Genomic DNA, 23,366 nt, shown 5'->3' with positions numbered 1-23,366 from the left:
AATCTCAAAATATTAGAATAAAGAATTTATAACACAGATATGTGACCTGAGAAGAGCTCTAATAAGCTAATTAAGTCAAAACAATTGCAATGGTTTCCTGAGCCTTTAATCTGTCTGGGCATGGCAATGGAACATTCCACAATATTCTAATTTTTTGAGATGCACCTGTATGTTATAACTCTCATCATCCTCTCCTTCACTACCACACATGCATGCACGCGCACACACACACGCATGCACGCACGCACACACACACACACACACAAATCTTGAGACAAACAGACACACACAGAGGCTAATTTTATACAAAACAAATGTATTTGACAAGTGACTTAGCCTGTTAGACTTGGACTGATTACATACAGCCTTATCAAAACTCAACAAGCGTAAACATCAGTGACACTGAAGTAAAAGCAGGTACAAAAATCACAAGGCATGTGTCTTAAAAACAAAACAAAACAACAACAAAAGCAACAGCATTGACCACTGGAATATTACAAATACAAATACAACAGAGTGGACACGGAGAACCTGCAGTGTTTCAGCCAGGTTAATATACATAAGGGACACACACACGATGCTGGGAAATCATGATCATCCACACGTCTGCATCCACAGCGCCAGATGAGGCCTTCAGCTCAATACACACATCTCTGTGACAGTGTATGGATGTTGGAGTGTGCGTGTGTGTGTGTGTTCTCAGCCATTTGTGACTGGTTGTTTATAGACCTCTGAAGTTCACCTACAAAAGGGACCCAAGGCTGCCATCTTTGCCTATAAGGAGATCCGGATCTTCCTATATGGGCAAAGATGGTTCCTGGATCTCCATATATGGGCAAAAAAGGTACCTAGATTTCCTTTTTGTAGACGAACTTCAGGAGGTCTAACTAGAGGACACTGTAACACATGTCTGTAATTGGCTGGTTCGTTAGATGATGTGTTCGCTGAATCATGTGATGGGTTGTGTATAAAGGGGTGTGATCTCAGCTGTCTGTCACAGGTCGTCCTGGGATGTGTGGTACTCCTGGAGGACCAGCAGAAACGGGCACTATCCCATCAGGCTGTGCGTTGGGTGGTGTGGGGTCTGAGAACGGAAACAACAAGCTGCCTTTAACTTAGATACACTAAAGGTGAAGTGTGTGTGTGTGTCCACAAATATATCTAATTTACATTTACATTTATTCATTTGGCGGACACATTTATCCAAAGTGACTTACAGCAATGGAATAACATTTAAGCTATTAACATTTAACATTTTAACATTTAAGCTAAAAAGCTACTAGCCTGGGTGTTCCCATGCTGCCTTGTGCGCGATTTGATTCACGCTGCTAAGGCAGCCTGGAAACTACCGCCCTAATTTTTGCCTCAGATAGGGAACCAATCACAGAACAGGGGGGAAAGCAAGACGATGATGAGCTATGCACAGACGCATTTGATAGACATCCGTGGCACCCAATAAACGGATCTGGGCATTTTTTTCAAATACGAGAAAATGACGACAAAAACCGTATTAGGCCTACTTTGAATGGCAAAACAAATTTATTTTTTACAATTAGCCTGTATTTACTTTAGCCTTGTACTTAATATGAAGCATATTCAAATTGATCACGTTTTTCTTTGTTCTGCGTGTGTTCCCGTAGCACACTCTCATGTTTTCTTGACATGTGTCTTCTTAGATTCCAATATGAATCTTTACCGACTGAAACTGTTTCACCACATGGTTGCTCTTGCTCTACGTTGTTCGTATCTATTTTTTTTGTAGTAATAGTACACGTGTATGCCTTATCAGTTTCTTTTCTAAAATATTTAACAAACTGGGTGGAATTCTGGGTGGAATGAGCGGTATCTGAGCGAAATTGGAGCGCACCAGAGCGCCCGCTCCGGCCTCTAAATGCGCTCCGGCGCTCCACCAAAATTCCATCCGCTCCGCTCCTCGATCGCTCCGCTCCTCGATCGCTCTCGCTCCGCTCACTAGCTCTGTTAGGCGTGAGGGTGAAGAGCATGGGAAGTGTGTATTAGGTGTGTGAGGGGGAAGAGCATGGGAAGTGTGTATTAGGTGTGTGAGGGGGAAGAGCATGGGAAGTGTGTATTAGGTGTGTGAGGGGGAAGAGCATGGGAAGTGTGTATTAGGTGTGTGAGGTTGTCAGAAGCGCTGGGAGAGGAGGTATTCTTGGAAGAGTTGTGTCTTCAAGAGTCTTTTGAGCGAGGGACGCCCCTGCTCTGATGGGACTTGGGAGATCAGTCCACCATCGGGGGACCACAGATGTAAAAAGTCTGGATGGCCGTGGGTGTGGGGGCAGCAGCACCAGACGACGTTTCTTGGAGGAGCGCAGCGGCCGAGGGGTACCATAAGGCTTTATGAGAGCACTTTAGGAAGTGGGTGAAGACCCAGCAATCACTTTGCATGCAAGCATTAGTGACTTGAATTTGATGCGGGCAGCTAAAGGAAGCCAGTGGAGCTCAATGAATCTAATCTAATCTAATCTAATCTAATATGCCTTTGTATGTGTCTGATAGTGTTTGCATGAGGTGTGTATCGTTTCAATTGTTTGTCTGTGTGTGTGTGTTCCAACTCACACATGCCATTTGGGGCTCCTGGCTGTCGAGGTCCCATCATCTGACCTGCTCCCCCTGTAGCCATCACACGCCCTGACACACACACACACACACACACACACACACACACACAAGCTATAAGTTAGAATGTGCATGTGTGCTGAGCTGTAGACTACAGGATGTAAGCAGGTGTATGTGTGTCTGTGTGTACTCTTACTGTGTGTGCTGTAGGTTCAAGGCATGTGTGTGTGCAGTGACGGATTGGGATTAAAAAACGGCCCTGGCATTTTCACCAACCAGCGGCCCACACGGGGACACGCATGCACGCGCGTGCATGTGCCCGCAACACACAGATATAACTTCACATGCGGACATAACACGTTTGTAGCCCCATTGGTGATGAACTCTAACTTTAATATGCATAAAGACTGAACCAAGAACATGGATATATCAATGCACAACTCCAAAAAAATGAATGCAATATGAAAATGAAAAAAGAATAGCCTAGAATACATGGATTTCTATGCAACGTCACGAAAACATTCGTGCGCAAGAGGCAGAAAGCACCATAGAACAGCATTGAGCAGTGCTCTCCATGAAAAGAACAAAATAAGTTTTTGTGCTGAAAACTGCACCAATTCGAAATCACGATGGTTAGAGAATGTTCAATATGTTCAATATCCCTAAAGGAATGCATGTCTTCGCCAAAATGACAAAATCACGATGTTAATGCAAATGAGCGGCAAACTCTGAAATATAGCTTGAAATGAGATGTTATTATCATTGAGACAACAGGGGACCAGGGGTATATAAAAAATTCCGATTGAAGCTTACAGCAGCCGACTATTTAAGTCAAGTTTATAACGTTGTGGCACCAAAGCGTCTTCTGCCCCACGGCTCTGCTTGGAATGTAGTTTTGTTGGTAAGCGGGAAACCCATCAGAGCAGCCGCTCCACAAACGTGTCTTAATTAACGTCATGCAGTTAACAAGGTGCGAAGGAGCTTGCTCTTCTCCGCAACCCTGTCTATCACGTCATCAGCATCCAAGTTCATTATAGGACCTCTTTCTCTGTCGCCATCAGCATAAAGGCCTCCAAATTATCCTGTGACAATCGTGTCCATAGGCGATTCTTGATGAATTTAAGAGTGAAAAAACTCCGTTTGCATGCCACTTGAGTAGGCTACATGACAGTGTTAGTAGGAATGCATTTGCTAACCATATATAGTTGTAGGCACAGGTAAAGAGGTTTAACTGCTGGAGAAGATAATAGCAACAGATTGCACAATTCTTGCAGGTAGCACATTTCTTGCTCACCAGGTTTATTTCTGTATCTTCCTATATCTCCGCGGCATCATCAAAGTCCGGCGCTTTGACTGTATACTTTCGTTTAGAGGGAGACTTTTTTCAGGCTGTCCCAGTCGCGTGGCGAGATGTGTCAATTCCGACTGTAGATTTTCAACCGTAGCACCTTCACTGAATTTAAGCAGACATTCTCTTATGTTTCGAAGTGCATTTGGGGGCAGTTTATTAGCTTTTATAAGGGGAAAATTCTGAGGATCAAGGCATGCTAGATCGGCAATTCCCCGTGCTGAAGGAAGTAGATGCATTCGGTTTTGAAATTCCCAGAAGTCATTTTTATTGTATTCCAATTTCAAATCATGCACTTTTAAATCATTTGATTGAATAAGGTTACAAAAGAATGTAGACTGATGTAAATATTGAGGGTCACAATGACTGTAGTGTAGAGACTCATGTCTGGTATAAATACTGATCAGTTTCCTACTATGAAAGAGGAAAAGGGAGTTAAGAGATAAATGGCTTGTTGGAAGCCATGGAACACTGTTGATGCTTGATAGTGGGCCGAGAGATATTGTAAAACCGTTACGATAAATGGCAAACCCGACAAGCATGCCGCTCCGTGATTGGCCGGCCCAAACGGCCCACGAGGGGCCGCGGCCCTTCTGGCATCTGCCCAAATGCCAGACCGCCCAGTCCGTCACTGTGTGTGTGTGTGCTTTGCACTGCGCTGTAGGTTGAAGGTGTGTGTGTGTGTGTGCTCTTACCGTGCTGTAGGTTGAAACCTGGTGTGTGTGTGGGTGCCGGCTGTTCTAGCTGTTGTCTGGCCTTCAACTCTGCATACTTCACCTGCTCCTGGTGGAAATTCTGCCTCTCAGTCAACAACTGCTGCCTCTGCTGCTCCAGCTGTACACACACACACACACACACACAGTGTTACATGTACAGTAAGTGTTACATGAAAATACTGTTCAAAAGTTTAATGATAGCGTACTTAATCCCAACTGCCATGTCCATTACATCGCCACAACCAAGTCAACATCCACATTATGCACATTATTAATTCACAATAAGAGTTTAACCTTTGCCATTCGTTAAGAAAACATGTGATACAAAACATAGACATTTAGTAAATAGAATATAACACAAACAATTCCCATATAAGAATAGAGGTCACATCTAAAGTTAGCAGTAAACACACACACAGACAATGTAAGTACTGCAAGTATCTATATTTTACAGTCAGGGAGAACACCGAGAGCAAACCCCTTAGTATGTGTGAGTGTGTGTGTGTACTCACAGCCTCCTTCTCGCGGTCCATGATGGTCTCCAGCTCCTCGAAGTGTCTCAGCTTGATCTCCAGCTTCTTCATCTGCGTCTCCACCAGCAGGGCCACCAGAGACTTGATCTTGCGCTCCTCCACCGCCGCCAGGTGCTGCAGCACAGAGGGGAAGGCCAGTGGTGAGTGTGTGTTTGTGTGTATGAGTGTGTGTGTGTGTGTATGAGTGCGTGTATGTGTGCATGTGTGTGTGTGTGTGCGTGTGAATGGGTGCGCGTGTGTGTGTGTGTGCGTAAATGGGTGCGCGTGTGTGTGCGCGCGTGTGTGCGTGCGCGAGAGTGCGTGTGAGGGTGCGCATGTGAGTGCGTGTGAGAGTGTGTGTGTCAGAAAGCAAGCTAGCTGTGTTGGATGGAGGGGGTATCAGTGTGATATGTTAGTGTGTGTGTGTTATCACTGTAAGTGAGTGACTGAGTATGCGTATGGAAGAGAGGGGTATCAGTGTGAGAGGCTAGTGTGTGAATGTTTGAGATCAGTGTGTGTGTGTGTGTGTGTGTGTGTGTGTGTGTGTGTGTGAGAGCAATGTAGTGTGGATGAGGGAAGGGGCTTCTGAGTTCTGTTTGTGTGAGTGTGTTTGAAACTCACCTTGGCTTTAGTGGCAGCAGAGGCGAGAGCAGCAGCTGCTGCCGTGGCGATATTTGCCTCCACCAGCTCAAGCTCCGCCCTCTCCATAGTGTCCTCCCTTTCCACCAGCATAGACCCCGCCTCCAGGCCCTCCTCTGGGAGAAGGAAGGAAAAGTTGGGCTCATGGTCATAGACACCACCCCCATACCATCACACACGCACACACACACACACACACACAAACCCACTCAGACACAGGGGGAAATCCTCATCACACATACATGATCAACAAAACTATCTTGGCCTAAGACCTACATGGATTGGCTGCTACGAACACACATTCTATATAGATTTATTCATTCATTCATCCAAAGATCTCTAAAGTACCTGAAAGGGATTGCCATCCTACTGTTGCATTCAGACAGGACTCACATTTATTATAAATTCAGACCACAAGGTGCATTAACTATTATCATACAATATAATATTTATAGTTCAGATATATTTATGTTGTTGCAGCTGTTATTTGTCTTTCATCATGTGTGTATAAGTGCATTGTAATGTCCTGCTTTGAGGAGACTATAAGGCATGAGCTCTTGTGGCCTTGGAACAGTAGCGGGCTGGTATGTAGCTGTGCAGTATGTACGTTAGGTAAACCTCCCGACGCCTTAAGAGACGTGCTAGTAAGCTATGCTGGGACCTATGGGTTTTAGCTCCTTAAGAGACGTGCTAGTAAGCTATGCTGGGACCAATGGGTTTTAGCTCCTTAAGAGACGTGCTAGTAAGATATGCTGGGACCTATGGGTTTTAGCTCCTTAAGAGACGTGCTAGTAAGATATGCTGGGACCTATGGGTTTTAGCTCCTTAAGAGACGTGCTAGTAAGATATGCTGGGACCTATGGGTTTTAGCTCCTTAAGAGACGTGCTAGTAAGATATGCTGGGACCTATGGGTTTTAGCTCCTTAGGAGACGTGCTAGTAAGCTATGCTGGGACCTATGGGTTTTAGCTCCCTTGCTGTGCAGTCAACACAATGCCCCATGCTCACCTGATGGGCACTCGTCACCTCTCTCCCCCTCGTTCACTTCCTGTTCTGTGGTCTCGCTCTTCACTCGCTTGCCGTCTGTTGACTCTGCGGAGGGGGGCTCGCCCTCAAACTTGTCCTCAGTCTGGGACAGACAGAGAGAGAAACACACATTAGGTCAGCATGCCCTGGAATGCTGCTGTGTGTGTGAGAGACTGAACTATATTTAGGACTGTGTGTGTGTGTGTGTGTGAGAGAGAAAGAGAGAAAGTGAAAGTAAAAAAGAGAAAATGAAAATGAGATAGGTAGTCAGTATGCTTTAGAGTGCTGTGAGTGTGAACTCTGTTTAGGCGTGTGTGTGTGTGTGTGTGTGTGTGTGCGCCAAGTGAGTTAAAAAGAAAGAGAAAGAAATAAAAGGAGATAAGAGGTCTTGTGATTTATGATTTAAATATGCATGCATGTGATGGTGAACTCTGTATGTGTGTTTGTTTGCGTGAGAGAGAGAGAGAGATCCTCACCCTTTCAGACTGCTCGGCATCTGTATCCATTCGGTCAGAATCTGATAGATAGATAGATAGATAGATAGATAGATAGATAGATAGATAGATAAAAAGAGAAAGAGAGGGAGAGGGAGGAAAGGACATGATAGCATTTCACTGAAAGAAAACACTCACACACTCACACTCTCGATTTCTTATAAAGGCAAACAATTATGGGAACCTTCCAGTCTGCTACATTCTGCTTTCTGGAACCTAAACAAATGAGTCAAGAGAGAATGGATGCAATATAAGAGGGAACTTGGTGATTTCCAAGTTCTTCAACTAAACAGCTCCTTCTGAGAATTCTACCCTTACTCCCCACCTCAAGCTGGCGTGTGGGGAGAATTCTGGCGCATAATGGCTGCCATGCATTTCCCGGGTTGGTGCTACACATTGGTGGTGGTTAGTGAAGTTGGTTCAGTTTGGGTGCCTTGTTAAAGCCCTACATTGGGCTAGCATGCAGTAGGCAAGGTTGTGGGTTCAATTCCCAGCTTCCACCGTTGTGCCCTTGAGCAAGACACTTAACCCAGAGTTGCTCCAGAGACAATGGCCATTGTAATATAATTGACATATAAGTCGCTTTGAATAAAAGTACCTGCTAAATGAATAAATATAAATGTACGTTGTTGTTGAAAATTGTTTGCTTTGCTATGTGCCATCAGGTCAGTGTCAAATCTCTCAATCTGCACTTCAGGTTTCTCCCTAAAATTTCTCCATCTAGGGATGAGCGATATACACTTAAAACTAGATCATAATGTCATGCTATTTTTGACGTTAACAATAGTAAAATATGAAAATAGTACTTTTCTCAGCCATAAGTCATGTCAGCTCACAGTCTTGAGAGGCGTGCAAAGACAAAAAAAGTACAAATTGATCCTGACCATCATCAGCAAAGAACTCTTCTTCCTCCTAACTCCGCATTCAGACCTTTTTTGTTCTCATTCTACATGCGAGCTACCAAAGTTCTTTATAAGCAAGTCTCCCCACTCGGCGGCCATCTTGGTAACACACTCTGGGCAGTTATCGAGCGGCTATTTGCCTATTCAAGTGAATGGGCAGGCATACAGGAAGAGGCAGGATATGTGTAGACAACGGCCATACGACGGCATTACGAACTAACCCCATGCATTTCTATTAGACAGTCTCTGGAGCTACCCATATAAACATGTCATCACCTATATCATTAATATTGAAATATGACAAATTCTCATCATGGGGAGGAATTTTACAGTTATATCAATAACGATACGATATGGCGCATCCCTATCTCCATCAGTACCTTAGTTTCTCCTTCACTATTTGGTTGCTATTGCATGTTTCTCTTTGGTAGTCCAAATGGACTGTTTTTATTTTCCAAAATCATCCGAGTTTACGGTCTTTATGAAGACGGCATAATGTGTGGAGCCTCCACTTGGACACGTTGACTGAGAGAGAAGAGAGGCTGAGCCACACCAGGTCTAGCGCATCAACACTCAAGGTTCCCACTCTAAGTCAGATGTCAAATTCCATGACTTATCCCTGACTTTCCCTGACAAAAAACATGAATTTCCATGACCTACTTAGAATGAATCGTACAATATACCGACCAAAGATTTCAGTGTAGCCGCGTAGCATTCAAGAATCGTTGATTTTTTTTTTAGATAAATAAATGGGCATTGAATAAGCAAAGTTAGGCTAACTACAACCACTCAAGCAAGCAGTAAAGCTAATTACCAGATATACATCAATTCTGTGTGGACATATATTTGCATTAATGTATTTCGGCAAGTAAATTTTAAACTGCTACTACAAAATTCTCTGATATTCCATGACTTTTCCCCACAAATGATACAATTCAATGACTTTCCTTGTCTAGAATAGACTCATTTGTCTATGATATTTCCTTGTCTAGAATAGACTCATTTGTCTATGATATTTCCTTGTCTAGAATAGACTCAAATTTCTATGATATTCCATAAATTCCATAAACCCTGAACACCATCTTGGTTCTCCGTACGTTGTCTTTCTCTTTCATTCCTGGCCACCAACATAGACTTTTTCAGCACAAGACCCAGAAGGCCACAGTTAGTGTGTGAGATCATTTTTGTGTTATTGAGAATACAACACCCTCACAGGTTTAAAGTGCACATTGTGTCTGCTGACAGGCTCAGTACGCCCCAACACACAGCCCAGTCTTCATGCTGTATCTGCCACTGTGTCTGCGGCCTGATTACAGTCATGGGGATATCCCTTAGCAACCCTAATCACACTCAGCCCCCTGGTGGATCACTGTGAAACTGCGCAAACATTCTCTCTTTCTTTCACTCTCTCTCTCACACACACACATACACATTACACACACATACTGTACCTGTCTTAACTTGTACTCCAAAGCTGCGTCCAGGTTCTGATATTTTCTTTGCATCGATCAGATCGGCAGGCATCTCCTCACGCACTCGAGAGAACTCCTCTGAAGAACAAACACACACACACACACATACACACACACACACACACAAAAAGAGGACAAATATCAACATAAGGGTGTGATATCTTTCTGAGCTGCAGGGCACGCTGACTAGTATGGGTGCACAATCACAGAGACAGATGCTTTACAAAACACAACTTTACACACACAGACATTTACCAAACGCACAAACAAATACAATCTACATAAACAAACATTCACAGACACAAATAAACACACACACACACCTAGTGCTGCTCTGGCAGCGGCGGAGGCGACCCTCGGGTCGACCACGGAGGCGAGGAAGGCGACGGTGCTCATGACGGGGTTCCCTGATTGGCTGAAGGGGACGGGCTGGTAGGCCAGCGGGCCGAGCGAGGCCTCCGAGTTCTCCAGGTACGGGTCCTCGATGGGCAGCCGCAGGAAGTGCAGGATGCACTCGTCCTGCGTGCGACTGCCCACGTGCTCCGACACCTTGTTCCAGTCGTCCTTATACATCTCCAGAGCCTGAGAGAGGGAGGAGAACGAGGGGTGAAAGAGAGAGAGAGAGAGAGAAACGTCAGAGAGAACAATAACGCTTGTGATCATGCACAAAGGGGGCGGGGGGGGATGGGGAGACCGAAGAGTACTAGACTCACGACTAGTAGAGTTCAAGCCTCTAGACAACACACTCTTTCAGACACATAGGCACGTGTACACACTCACCTCCAGCATAAGAGGCATCTCCTGCCACACACACACACACACACACACACACACACACACACACACACACACACACACACACACACACACACACCTCCAACATCAGTCGCATCTCCTGCCATACACAGACAGACAGACAGACAGACAGACACACACACACACACACACACACACTCACCTCCAACATCAGTCGCATCTCCTGCCATACACAGACAGACAGACAGACACACACACACACACACACACACACACACACACTCACTCACCTCCAGCAGCAGTAGTGTCTCCTGCTCCATCCATTCTCTCCCAGCGCTGGCACCTTTACTCTATTCCAGAGAGGACACACACAAGTATAAGTAAGTATAAATACTCTATTGATCCTGTGAGGGAAATTCGGTCTCTGCATTTATCCCAATCCGTGAATTAGTGAAACACACTCAGCACACAGTGAGGTGAAGCACACACTAATCCCGGCGCAGTGAGCTGCCTGCATCAACAGCGACGCTCGGGGAGCAGTGAGGGGTTATGTGCCTTGCTCAAAGGGCACTTCAGCCGTGCCTACTGGTTGGGGTTCGAACCGGCAACCCTCTAAGTCCGAAGCGCTAACCAGTAGGCCACGGCTGCCCAACAAGCCAAGAGCGCCATTAACACGAGCACAAGGAGGCCCATTTCTGGAGTTGATGATACAGACCTAAACCAGATAGACAGCAGAGCTCTGGAGAGAGCAGCTCCACTGTAATGCCCTTTGGATGGTCACTGGTCTCTAATGGGTGTGTGTCTGTGCGTGTACCTTGGGGTGTTTTCTGGCGTAGATGTCTGTTCGGAGTCCAAAGTTCTGCAGGTCAGACGGCTTCTCTCTGCTCTTCTCAGGGAAGTGGAGCATGTGCTGGGAGGCAGTGACCTACACACACACACACACACACACACCAAGCATAGGATGAGGAGTCAATGATTCAGTAACATAAAAAGTGTACTGATGTGTGTATTACTTGTAGTGGTCTATGTGGAAGCGGTATTAGGGCGGAAATGTGGTGTGTGTGTTGCCTGTAGTGGTCTGTGTTGAAACGGTAATAGGGTGGAGTGTGAGTCTATGAGTACGTTTAAGTGTGTTTAAGTGTGTGTGTGTGTGTGTGTGTGTTACCTGTAGTGGTCTGTGTTGTAGGGGCACGAGGGCGGAGGGGGAGTCGGTGAGGACGTTGAAGTGTGGGGTGGGAGGGGGTCCCATGGGGAGAGGACGACTCTCTGCCTCCACCTGGTAATTAATCAACCCCCACTGCTCCAGAAACGCATGCACTCTATACACACACACACACACACAGCAAACATTTACAAAATCACACAATACATAAAAACATGATTGATAACATTTCTACTTGGATCATCTATGTAAAGCATCCAGACACACACACACACACACACAAGATATAAAAATATCAACATTAATTTATGTACCCCATTGTTCCATAGACACAAAAATCTCTCTCTCACACACACACACACACACACACACACACACACACACACACACACACACAGCCAACCTGATAAGCGCGCAGACGTCTCCAGTGAGGTTGCGTCGGCAAGAAGTAGAACTGAGATATTCCTGGGGATTTAGTCGATACGTGTCAATCATGAAGTTACGGTACGCCAGATATCTGAAACACACATTCACACACCCGAACATCATCAATCATGTTTAACACTCTGTGATTAAGAGTGTGATTCTAAACATTAAGTACTCTTAAGAGTTCAATCTGTATATGTATGTACCAATCATGAACCGATTGCATACCAAGCTGATCTACTCAGAATAATTAAATACCCACCATATTAACATTGATCAAACATATCCTGTGAATATATGTTGTGTTTGTTTGTGTGTGTGTGTGTCTATGTGGCCTGCCAGTTTGTCAGCATTTTTAGAGTATACCAAAAAATACTTTCAGATGATGTTGACAGTGTATTTGTGTGCATATGTGCATGTGTGTGTGTGTGTGTGTGTAAGGTTAACTATAAGTTATCTGTCAAGTGTTTTTGTGTGTGTGTTTACTTGTCTTTCCAGGCATATCTTAAAAAAATGTGTGTGTGTGTGTGTGTGTGTGTGCTAGTTAGAGTCCTTACATTTCTGGCGTTTTGGACTTGTTTTTCCCATTGAAGAACTCTGGCATGGCCCGTCTCTCGATCTGATGAATACTACACCAAAGAGAAGATGGACGTGGGTTAGAGGGCATAACTACCTTACACTGACACACCTCACACACATGACACACACATGGGGTTTGGGGATAAGGGATGCACACACACATACACACACACAAACAGCATACTTCAAACTGTATTTTTGTAATGCAGAAAGAACATAATAGGCTACAAAAACTCATAGGTTATTCTGTCCATATTGGTTTATATAGAAACAGCAAAAAAAGCCGACCACAGCCTAAAGCACGGTTGTCAGCAGGCAGCTAGGTTGCATTGACCACGGAAGTGAACATAATCATTGGCAACTTCACGAACACGAGTTCAGCACGCATTTTTCATTGTGTTTTTAGCTAAAGAATTAAACTGGAATCACCAAAAACCGCAGTGGCCACTTACAACTATTAAAACAGTGGCCATTAGTAAACATGAGCCTATAGCATACTCATCGCTGCCTTGGTCCTCACTTCCACTCTGCCATGTTTTTAATTCACGATAAGAAAAAACGAGGGCATCGACGTGGAGATATGGAGACCTGACCGCTGTCGGGTGACTTTGTTACAACTTCACAGACAGGGAAAAAAACGCTCACTTGGAGTAACTAGTGTCTGGAATAGCCAGATCAATTTCTTGATAAATTCGCTAGAGAGGGGAAACATTTTGTTAACGGCTAGTCGACTACCGCCTACAGCGCCGACTAGCGGTTGTAATAGTCGACTAATCAACTAGTCGGTGAAACCCCTAGTGAGTGTGTGTGTGTCTTACCAGTTATAATCAAACCAGCTAGTATAGCTGGGAATGATGATGTGATGAGTTTGTTCAGTAGCACTCTCCTCTCCAGCACCAAAATCCAGCTTCCCCTCTTCTTCTTCCACACACACACACACACACACACAGTTGTGAACAAAGATTAGATTGAAACGAATATTCATGAAATCGGTATACAATACGTATGCATTTGTGCACGACACGTGGGACAGAGAGAGTAAGTGAGCGAGTCAGTCAGTCAGTGAATAAGTGAGTAAAGGAGAGAGAGAGAGAGAGAGAGAGAGAGAGAGAGAGAGAGAGAGAGAGAGAGAGAGACTTACCCTAACTCCTGACAGAAACTCATCTTCCTGATCATCTGAAAGAGATGAGAGAATTTAATCAGAGTGTGAACATACACAAACACAGATACACATAAACAAGTATAACTCGCTCTCTCTCACACACACACACACACACACAAAACACACACACTCTCATACTCACCCAGGTCAGCCATGGTCCCTCCTTTGACTGGAGTGTTCTCACTGTCCTTCTTCAGGTTCACTGCAGCCAATCAGAAAAGATGAATGACTATGACACCATCATCATCATCATCACACAAAATGAAAACAGACTGCAGTAGCAGAGGAGAAAAGAAAAGAGGAGGGAGGACAACAGGAGCAGGAAAAATAGAAAAATGACATCATCGAAGAGTCATCAATAGTGAAAAACACAACAGTGGAGGAAGAGGACAAGAAAAGAGAGGACAGAGAGAAAAAAAGAACAATAACAAGAGTCTAAGAGTCATCCATACTCTTAGACTCTTGTTATTCATACTCAAAAAAAGGGAAGATAGAGAGGAAGAAAAAAGAAAGGAGCAAAGAGGATAGAAAGAAGAACAAACTGGAGAGGAGAGACAAGGAGCAGGAAATAAGAGAAAAATGAAGAGAGGAAAGCAGGAAGGAGGAGGAAGAGTAGAGCTGTGTGGAGCGGAACAGTGGCCAGATAGAGCAGAAGACACAAGAACTAATACAGAGCAGCGAGAGAGAGAGAGAGAGAGAGAGAGAGAGAGAGAGAGAGAGAGAGAGAGAGAAACATTAGTTTGGAGAGGAAAGGGGGAAGTTAGAAAGGAAGAATCAGGAAGTGAGGAGGACACTGTGCAGAGAGGAGACCAGATAGGGGAGGACTGGACGTGCTGTCCATCCCTCGCACCGTTTTTGGGCAAGACGACCTCCTCCATGTTGGGCACGGGCGTCGGGTCCTCCATGTCTTTGGTCAGATCCTCCTCTGGCTCCTCCTCCTGCTGACCACGCTTCTTATAATACCCAGAAGACCTGTGGACCGACACACAAGCAACGTCTGAAGTCAGCATGCAGATCTTCTAATGCCCTTATAATACCCAAAGTCCTGCAGTGGGATACATACACCACTTCTGTAGTGTGCATACAAAGCTTACAATGCCCTTACCCAGAACTCCTCAGGAGCAACACATTAGCAACATCTGCTGTTAGCCTGCAGAGCTAGCCACTCGCTTTTAACACACATTCTGAATGAGCATTCTTTTAACACACACGTTCTGAATGAGCATTCTTTTAACACACATTCTGAATGAGCATTCTTTTAACACACACATTCTGAATGAGTATTCTTTTAACACACACATTCTGAATGAGCATTCTGTAAGAGACAAGGGTGAGGAGATAGACAGATAAGATAGTGGGGGCATACTCTACCCTTTCTTTGATCCTTTCTTTCTGGGCTCGGACGACGACGGAGGAGAGGGGGATCTCCGTCTCTTCCTCCCACTCAGCTTTCGTTCCTGTGACACAGACATATATAGCTATATAGCACTGACATACACAATGCATGTATACCGTTTCTAGTAATGAAACGTTTCTAATCTTTATACCGAATGGAAACTTACAACATAGCTTTATAGTGTAGGAATATTAAGTGTGAGGATAGTGTGTGTGTGTGTGTGTGTGTGTGTGCGCGTGTCTCTACCTCTTCATCGCGACTGTAGATGCGCTGGCGGAGGTGGACACTCTTCCCACTCTCGTCCACCTCATAGTCTTCCTCGTTCATCCACTCATTAAACGAGTCCAAATCCAATGCCCACTTCACGTGTACCTGAAAGAGAGCAGCAATCATCTAACGTTACCAAACACCTCCACACACAAAAGCACACACACACACACAAAGCATCAGGCGTAACATGTACACCTTAGAGAGAGCAGCGATCATCTAACGTTACCAAACAGCTACACACGCGCACACACACACACACCAGCACCAGGTGTGACACGTGCACCTCACAGAGAGCAGCGATCATCTAACACGCACGCACGCACGCTTCTGATTACTCACCTTCCACTGCCGACCAGCACTAGGGGCTTCCTCCACCTCTCCCTCAACATCACTGGTAGACAGCCAGCTGTCATAACTGCACACACACACACACACACACACACACACACACACACACACACACACACACACACACACACACACACACACACACACACACACACACACACACACACACACACACACACACAGAGTGAAAGAGAGAAAGAGAGTGAAACAGAGAGAGTGAAACAGAGAGAGAGAGATTGACAAGACAGTAAATGCTAGCCTTTTACTGGTAAATGTTATGGGTGTAAGGGTGATCTGTGTGAATGTGAGACCAAATGATCTGTGTTTGGATATATCTGAAAACGTCTTTCTGTGTGCATGCATGTGTGTGTGTGTGTCACCTGTCAGGATAACCTCCCCAGTGCACCAGAACATGTCTGTCTCTCCTCATCACAGGCCTCATCCACTCATCTAAAAGAGAGAAAGATCCTGAGAGTGAACACTCAAACAAAGCACACACACACACATATATCTATAAACACAGCGGATGAAATCCTGACCTTCCTCTTGTGTGGTCAGTGGGGGATAGACATGGTGAGTGGCCTGGGCCTTGTCCTCTGTGAGTGTGCCCTGAGAGAGAGAGAGAGAGAGAGAGAGAGAGAGAGAGAAGAGAGAGAGAGAGAGAGAGAGAGAGAGAGAGAGAGAGAGAGACAGAGAGAGGGAGAGAGAGAGGGAGAGAGAGAAGAGAGTGGTTGATTAATTGAGTGAGAGTGAGTGAAAAGAGAAAGAAAGAGAGAGAGAAGTGAGTGAGTGAGTGAGAGGGAGAGATGGAGTGGAGGAGAGGAGATGGTCATTTCTTGTTTTTTCCTGAGCGTCCTTCAAGAAGAGGCCAGTGGAGAGCTGTGTGTTTACGTTTATGTCATAAAGGATATATGACATGATGTCACTCACCTGGTGACGAGTGATGATGTCACTGACTCGACTGGCTAGTCGCTGCTCCAGACCAGCTGACAAGTAAACCACAGGCCACGCCAGGCAACCATTCTATCACACACACACACACACACACAAACACGCGCACGCACGCACAAACACACACTACATTAGTACATCACACTCTATAAAGCACTCACCTCGATATAATAAAGTCAGTGAAATTAGCGCTCAGGTATTTAACAGACACTTCCCACCCCATCTCTCTCTCCCACTCGCTTCCTATCACTCTCCACTGTCTTATCTGAATAAAGGCAAAAAAGGCCAAACGATGCTCGAGTCTGGCATGTGTGCTGGTGCAGAGCTTCTCGTGGGTGGGTACCTGCACCAGAGCGTTCTCCACAGCCACCAACATCTCAATGTTCCGCTCCATTCTGGAGGAGTTCTGGAGGTCAAACCTGCGCCTGGAGAACAAGAGAGTGGGGGGGGGGATAGAGAGAGGGAGAGAGAGGGAGAGAGAGGGGGGAGAGGGAGAGATTTCGATTTTAAAATTGTACTTTATTACAACATACAACAGTACAAAACCTCAAATTAATCAATATGAGCAAAATGTTTAAAAGGCAGAAGCCCAAACCCACAAAATTAAAATAAATAAATAAATAAATAAAAACATCCACAGATGTCCAAAGTGCAACTTGTTTTCAGTACACAAAACTTGTTTACAAATTATGTCTACAAAAGTCTCCAGGTTCTGCATCATTTCATAAAAGCGGAAATCAACCAACCTCTAGCCTTGACTAGAGCTGGACACAAGACTGTGACATCATGCCAGGCATTTGGTCCACCTTATTCTGTTTGGTATAGATGGCCATCTTGGCCTGTCTGTCCCCAAATAAACTTCAGCAATTTGCATTCGTTCTGCCTGCGGCTTGTGTTCTTAAAACCAAGAATAAAAACCTCAGTAGAGAACTCCACCAAACCCACTAAACAAGCACTGCAGAAAGAGTAACAATCTAGCAGGAAGGCCTCAATCTAGCACACTGTGAGAACGCATGAAAAATAGTCTCTCTTTGAAAACATTCCTGACCAACAACCTGTGCTTTAAGCATTTTTTAAAACACTTTCACACCTGCATGATATAACTGTTTCCCAGTAACAACATTTTAAAAAAGTGAGGTCGCCTTCTTGGATGAAGAAACCAGATATGCACTCTCCTCCAAATTGGGTGAGAGCACAAGCCCAGGAAAAATCATGCTCAGTAGGGCAAAACTCTCCTGTGCAGTAGCCTTCTAGCAGCTTGATCTCACCAGTGGTGCAGATATCACACCATTTCCACCCGACAACACCTCAACCCCAGGGAATCAGCGACCCCCTTCACGTTCCCAAAATCAGATCCTGCCAAATCTACTACATTTTTCAGTCACAGTCTTTGAGTTGAGAAACATCTTCTCAAGTGCAGGAAATCCATCTGAGGAAACGTCCAATCGCGCACCCCCAATCATAGGGAGGTTACTGACCCCTGCCTGCCTTTACACATCTCCACCAACAAAACTTCCTCACTGTTGCACCCAGACACAGCAAGGATAAGCTATCTAAAAACAATACTTTATCTGCAGCCTTTGTCGGGGCATACACATAAATAAAAACAAAGACAAAATTTTCAAAACAAGCCCTAACTTTAAATAACCTGCCTTTTACAATTTCCATGATTTCATGCGAAACCAGAGTAAAACTCCATGCAAACAAACAAAACTGCAACACCCCCACTAACAGAAGTGTTCTGGCTCAACAAATAAAAACCATCCCAAACCAATAGTGGTGCAACGGATCATCATTGATCCGTGATCCGTTCGGATCAATTATTTCGGTTCGGCACACACATGATCCGCGGATTGATTTATGAAAAAACAATTGTGCGCATGTTCAGTCCACACACAGCGTGGTCATGGCGAGCGGAGGAACGGAGGAGCTTGAACGCCCCGCGTCATTTAAATCCCCTGTTTGGGAGCATTTTGGTTTCCCTGTCAAAGTTAATGATGAAGGAAAGAGGTTAGTGGATAAAACTGTGACACTGTGTAGGCACTGTGGCACAAGAAAGCCATACAACAGTGGAAACACATCTGCCATGGCCACGCATTTGCAGCGACATCACCCCGGTGTTTCACTGACAGGAGTGAAACCGAAAGCGGCTCAACAACCGCTTATCACCGCGGCATTTAAACAGCCCCTTCCTGCACAATCCGACCGGGTTAAAGCTATTACAAACGCTATCGGTGTGTTTATAGGTGCATACATGAGGCCATATTCAGTTGTGCAAAACAATTGTTAATAAACAAAAAGACACAACTTATTTGTCGATTTTTTTTTTTGCTGATCCGAAAAATGATCCAATCTGTGATTCTGATCCGAGGAAAAATCCGAACTGTAAGTTTTTTGATCCGTTGCACCCCTACAATCCAATGCCCAGTCAGCTGCGTTCCCTGTATCACTGTGCATCTCTTGCAAAATACAACATCAAAATGTTCCTGCTTTGCCAACTCCTAGAGGTCCACCCTCTTCAATGGGTCCCTTGCCATATTCAAATTTAGGGAAGCAATCTGCAACTGGCCCATGAGCAAAAGCAGAAACAAAAATAGGACAAACAGCATGTACCCAATCAGTGCAAATGACAGGGAATTAACGCTGACTGTCACTATCACTGTTACCCAACACAGTAATTAACTTTGTGACAAACTCTCCGACGATTTCCTTCCCATTCTGTAAGATGCCCTTCAGCCAATAACAACCGTCCTTGTTTTGGAAAACTGTTTGACATCAGGGACAGAGTCATCAATCTGGACATTTCTGGTATGCTTAGTTTGTAACCGAGTTTTTTATTAATTAATACATTTTAATTTTAATATAATTTAGGCTGTAACACTGAGCAGAAACACCACTCGGGCGCAGAGTGCAAGTGAAACTACAATCATATTCACTCTAGCTTTCTGTCACCGGGATTAAGAGGCATCGCCTCCTCTTCTTTTGAGGCACTTTAAAAACGGTTCCTTTCATCCCCAACGTCATCACCCAGAGACTGACATTATCCTCTGACACGCTGTTCTGCGAGTTATCAGCTCATACATCTGGTTCGGTGTGAGTGTTCTCTGCTCAGAGGGGGCATTATTCAGGTGAGAGCACTACTACCTCTCCCGGTGTTTGACCCCCTTCTGACCCAGCATCCTCCCAATGCGTAGGCGTCTCAGTACTAGAGAAACGTCCCTTCTCAGCATTCACATCCTTGTGCAGATCATTAACATTCGCGGAGTTACCACTTTTGTCAGGACAAGCTCGCACCAGATGACCAGTTCGGCCACAACCAAAACCCTTCACAACCAAAACACATCATACATGTGGTCACATATATCGCATAATTGAAATCATCCACCATCACATTAAGGGTCAAATCTAGATCCCTATTATCTTTTTACAATCATGTAGACATATCGCCTGAAAGACACGATATGTTTCAGGGGTGGAGATTTACTAAACATGCTATCTTTCTTATGGGTGTCACTAGTTTACCATAGCAGAACAATGTTTGAGCAAGAATGTCATCCTTAATAAAGGGCGGGAAATTAGGCAAAATCACTTTCTTAGAATTGCTTGATAAAGGAAGTATTGAGGTGAAAACACTGTCAATCACTACTTCGCGTTCAACTACTTCATTTGCCAAGGCCACTGTTTCAAGAAACAGCACAACCACATCATTCATGCGAGCAGCAGACAGAATTTTGTCATGTCCAACAATCTCTCCTACCGCCAAACTACAACCCTCAACGCTGGTGCTGGAAGCTATTTTAATGCCGTGTTGCCTCATTAGTTTCTCAAACTTCCCTGTACCTGAGGTCGCCATGCTCCCAGCCTAGAACCAGGCCCCACAGTACGGGAAATACTGCACTAAACACTCCAGGTAACTCGAATGGAAATAAAGATTTACAAACACAAAAACATATCAGTAAACAGAAGAAAGAAAAAAAAAGGGAAAAAAAGATAGAAAGAGAGAAAACAGAGATCCTGGCACAGCGGGCCACACACAGCACTCGCTCACACTCTAGCTCTGCCCACTCACTCAACATAGAGAGAGGGAGAAAGGGAGAGGGTGAGAAGGAGAGAGGGAGGAAGAGGGGGAGAGAAAGAGAGAGAGGAAAACAGAGAGAGAGAGAGAGACATAGGGGGAGAGAGAAAATAGAGCAAGAGAAAAGGAGAGGTAGGGAGAGGGAGGGATGGAGAGAGAGAAGGGGGGGTATGATGCCAAATGAGTTTTTACCGCTGCATGTTATGATTAAAAATCAAGTCTTATTGGAGGTTTAGATACAATAGCACCGTATGTTGCATCTTACTAAGCACTCACTCACTCACTCAGGCACTCACGCACTCACTCACTCACTCACTCACTCACTCACTCACTCACGCACTCACTCACTCACTCACTCACTCACTCACTCACTCACTCACTCACTCACTCACTCACTCACTCACTCACTCACTCACTCACTCACTCACTCACTCACTCACTCACTCACTCACTCTTCCACTTCCACACACACTCACCAGCCCTGGTCCATTTTGAATTTGTAGACTGTTCCCAGGATGTGGCAGAGAGGACCGCCTGGCGTCATGTCCATGAAGCACTTTGTCTGAATGAGGGGCACACATGCAAATGTAAGATAGCGCACACACACACACACACAGAGACAAACAAACACACACACAAAATATAATCTCAGTTTGGGTATAGTCTACATTAAAACAAAGCCTGTCTGCCTCAAATCCACACACATATATGTGCACACATTACACACACACTACTTAAAGGTAGTTTAGTGAGGGAAGGGTTGGGGCTGTGTCTCCCAAACACACACACACACAAACACACATGCGCGGGCGCACACACACACACACATATAATATCAGTTTTGGTATAGTCTGCATTGAAACAAAGCCTGTCTGCCTCAAATCCACACACATATATGTGCTGATATTACACACACACTACTCAGATAGTTTAGTGAGGGAAGGGTTGGGGCTGTGTCTCCCAAACGCAAACGACGACGCGCTTGCCGCTTGTGGATGCCTTTAACACACACAGGGCTGTACTCACTGGTAGTTTAGTGAGTGAGGGGTTGGTGCTGTGTCTCCCAAATGCCTCTTCTTGGAACTGAAGCAGCTGGAGCACCAGGGAGCCCAGGGCTCTTCCAGAGGGAGCGTCCACCTGCACATACTGCACACACACAAGCATGGACTCAGGTCAGATCAGGTGTATAGCGTTGTTTACCACTTCTTGGGATTCTGTATATAAACCTTGAGTTTAATTGTTCAGTGCTACAGAACAGACCTTTGATTGGTTAGTGATTTGTGATTTGATTGAGTGATTTGAACCATTGATTGGTTTGTGATCACTTTCTCTTATCAGAGACTTCAAATTCATCAAATCTGTCTCTGATAAGAAAAAATAATATGATGATCCCAGTTCCGGTGATGGACATCAAGTCAAATCATGTTTGGTTCAACGTATATGCTGAGCAGATTCCCACCACGAAAGGTAAACACACGCATGATCTGTCTGTCACTCCCATCGCTTGCTTCCGCACTGTCAAAGGCGCGATCCAGACACTCGCCGCTGCGGATGTAATGTGGCTAGGCCCACATACAGTGTGTGTGGGTCAACATTCTGGTGTTTACAACAACTGCACTACTGATAACATTATAACTTTATGACAAATTCTGATACAGTTGCGTTCTGTCAGAGCAAGCGACACACTGACCCGTTGTTTGCAGCTAACGGTTAGCTAAAAACAGAGCACTAGCTTGATTACCTGCCTGTCTGTCTGAGTGTTATTTTGAAGCAGGAGCTTTCCATCAAGGATACATAAACATTTGTTAAGAATATTTTTAGCAACAGATTGGTTGTTGCTGTCACATCTGGCCAGAGCTAGTTAGCTTTAAGAAATGGGGGAAATACCAGAGAGCATGTTTAGCGGGAATACCTTTTTGTAGTGTTTCCCGATCCACAGTCGAACCCCCTCCAGTTGTGCCACGGTGTCCGGGTTCTCCCAGAACTTGGCCGAGGGTGTGCCATCCTTTTTCCAGCTAAGAGATGAGCTGCTGGTCGGCTGACTGGTTAGTCCACCAACTAGCCCGCCGCCAGGTTGGGAAGCCATTGTCATTTGGCTAACCTTTTTTTTAAACTACGTAGCGTGAACGACTCGAGCAGCCAACTGCCGAGAGCAAAGCAATACTCCGCCTACGAGCGGTAGCAGGGGCACTGCGTCATCCCGCACTCACGGAAGCTTACTATCGCGATGAAGGACAATGGCTTCTCTGTTAAGATGCAATGCCTATTGTTATTCAGATCCACTTCATCATTGAACAATACCTTTACAAACTTAGTAGGCTACTGAGCTCAAAGGAAAACAATGTTCTACAAATTCATATTTTTCAATTCTTCCCACAACATGCAGGCCCACTTGGTCATGTTAAGGGTCCTCCTAAATATATAGGCTAAATATATGGTCAAATTAAACAACAATGATAAAGAATGTGAGATCAGTTTATTTAAAGTCCACGCAGGCTTGTTCCCAAACCGATACCCTTTCATGTTTGCCAGTAAACTCAAAATGCCCTCACCCTT

At 44.9% G+C, this 23,366-nt stretch overlaps 1 protein-coding gene across 2 annotated transcripts; it reads right to left on the bottom strand.

Moving 5' to 3' along the window:
• Positions 1 to 296: 296 nt before the first annotated feature.
• smarcc1b (SWI/SNF related, matrix associated, actin dependent regulator of chromatin, subfamily c, member 1b) lies at positions 297 to 23,227 on the bottom strand. 2 transcript variants are annotated; one of them, XM_048229163.1, is made up of 28 exons: positions 22,723 to 23,227; positions 21,837 to 21,956; positions 21,287 to 21,372; positions 17,079 to 17,160; positions 16,715 to 16,807; positions 16,324 to 16,393; positions 16,165 to 16,234; positions 15,776 to 15,851; positions 15,413 to 15,538; positions 15,142 to 15,227; positions 14,621 to 14,742; positions 13,913 to 13,972; positions 13,750 to 13,784; positions 13,427 to 13,533; positions 12,587 to 12,658; positions 12,007 to 12,120; positions 11,607 to 11,760; positions 11,256 to 11,366; positions 10,732 to 10,791; positions 10,009 to 10,267; positions 9,665 to 9,763; positions 7,294 to 7,334; positions 6,800 to 6,920; positions 5,775 to 5,908; positions 5,154 to 5,288; positions 4,621 to 4,759; positions 2,578 to 2,649; positions 297 to 1,084 (listed from the first exon to the last, which is right to left on the bottom strand). In XM_048229163.1, exons 1-28 carry the CDS (start codon positions 22,900 to 22,902, stop codon positions 984 to 986), a joined length of 2,925 nt encoding a protein of 974 aa, XP_048085120.1. In that variant the 5' UTR covers positions 22,903 to 23,227; the 3' UTR covers positions 297 to 983. The 2 variants fall into 2 exon arrangements, with proteins under 2 accessions (XP_048085120.1, XP_048085121.1); XM_048229164.1 differs by lacking the exon at positions 2,578 to 2,649.
• Between the last annotated feature and the right edge of the window lie 139 nt (positions 23,228 to 23,366).

Source organism: Alosa alosa, chromosome 20 (assembly GCF_017589495.1).
Source record: "Alosa alosa isolate M-15738 ecotype Scorff River chromosome 20, AALO_Geno_1.1, whole genome shotgun sequence".
In the NCBI taxonomy this organism is placed as follows: Eukaryota; Metazoa; Chordata; class Actinopteri; order Clupeiformes; family Clupeidae; genus Alosa; species Alosa alosa.
Note: the sequence above shows the minus strand (reverse complement) of the source record. Positions and strands in the feature narration are given on the sequence as shown.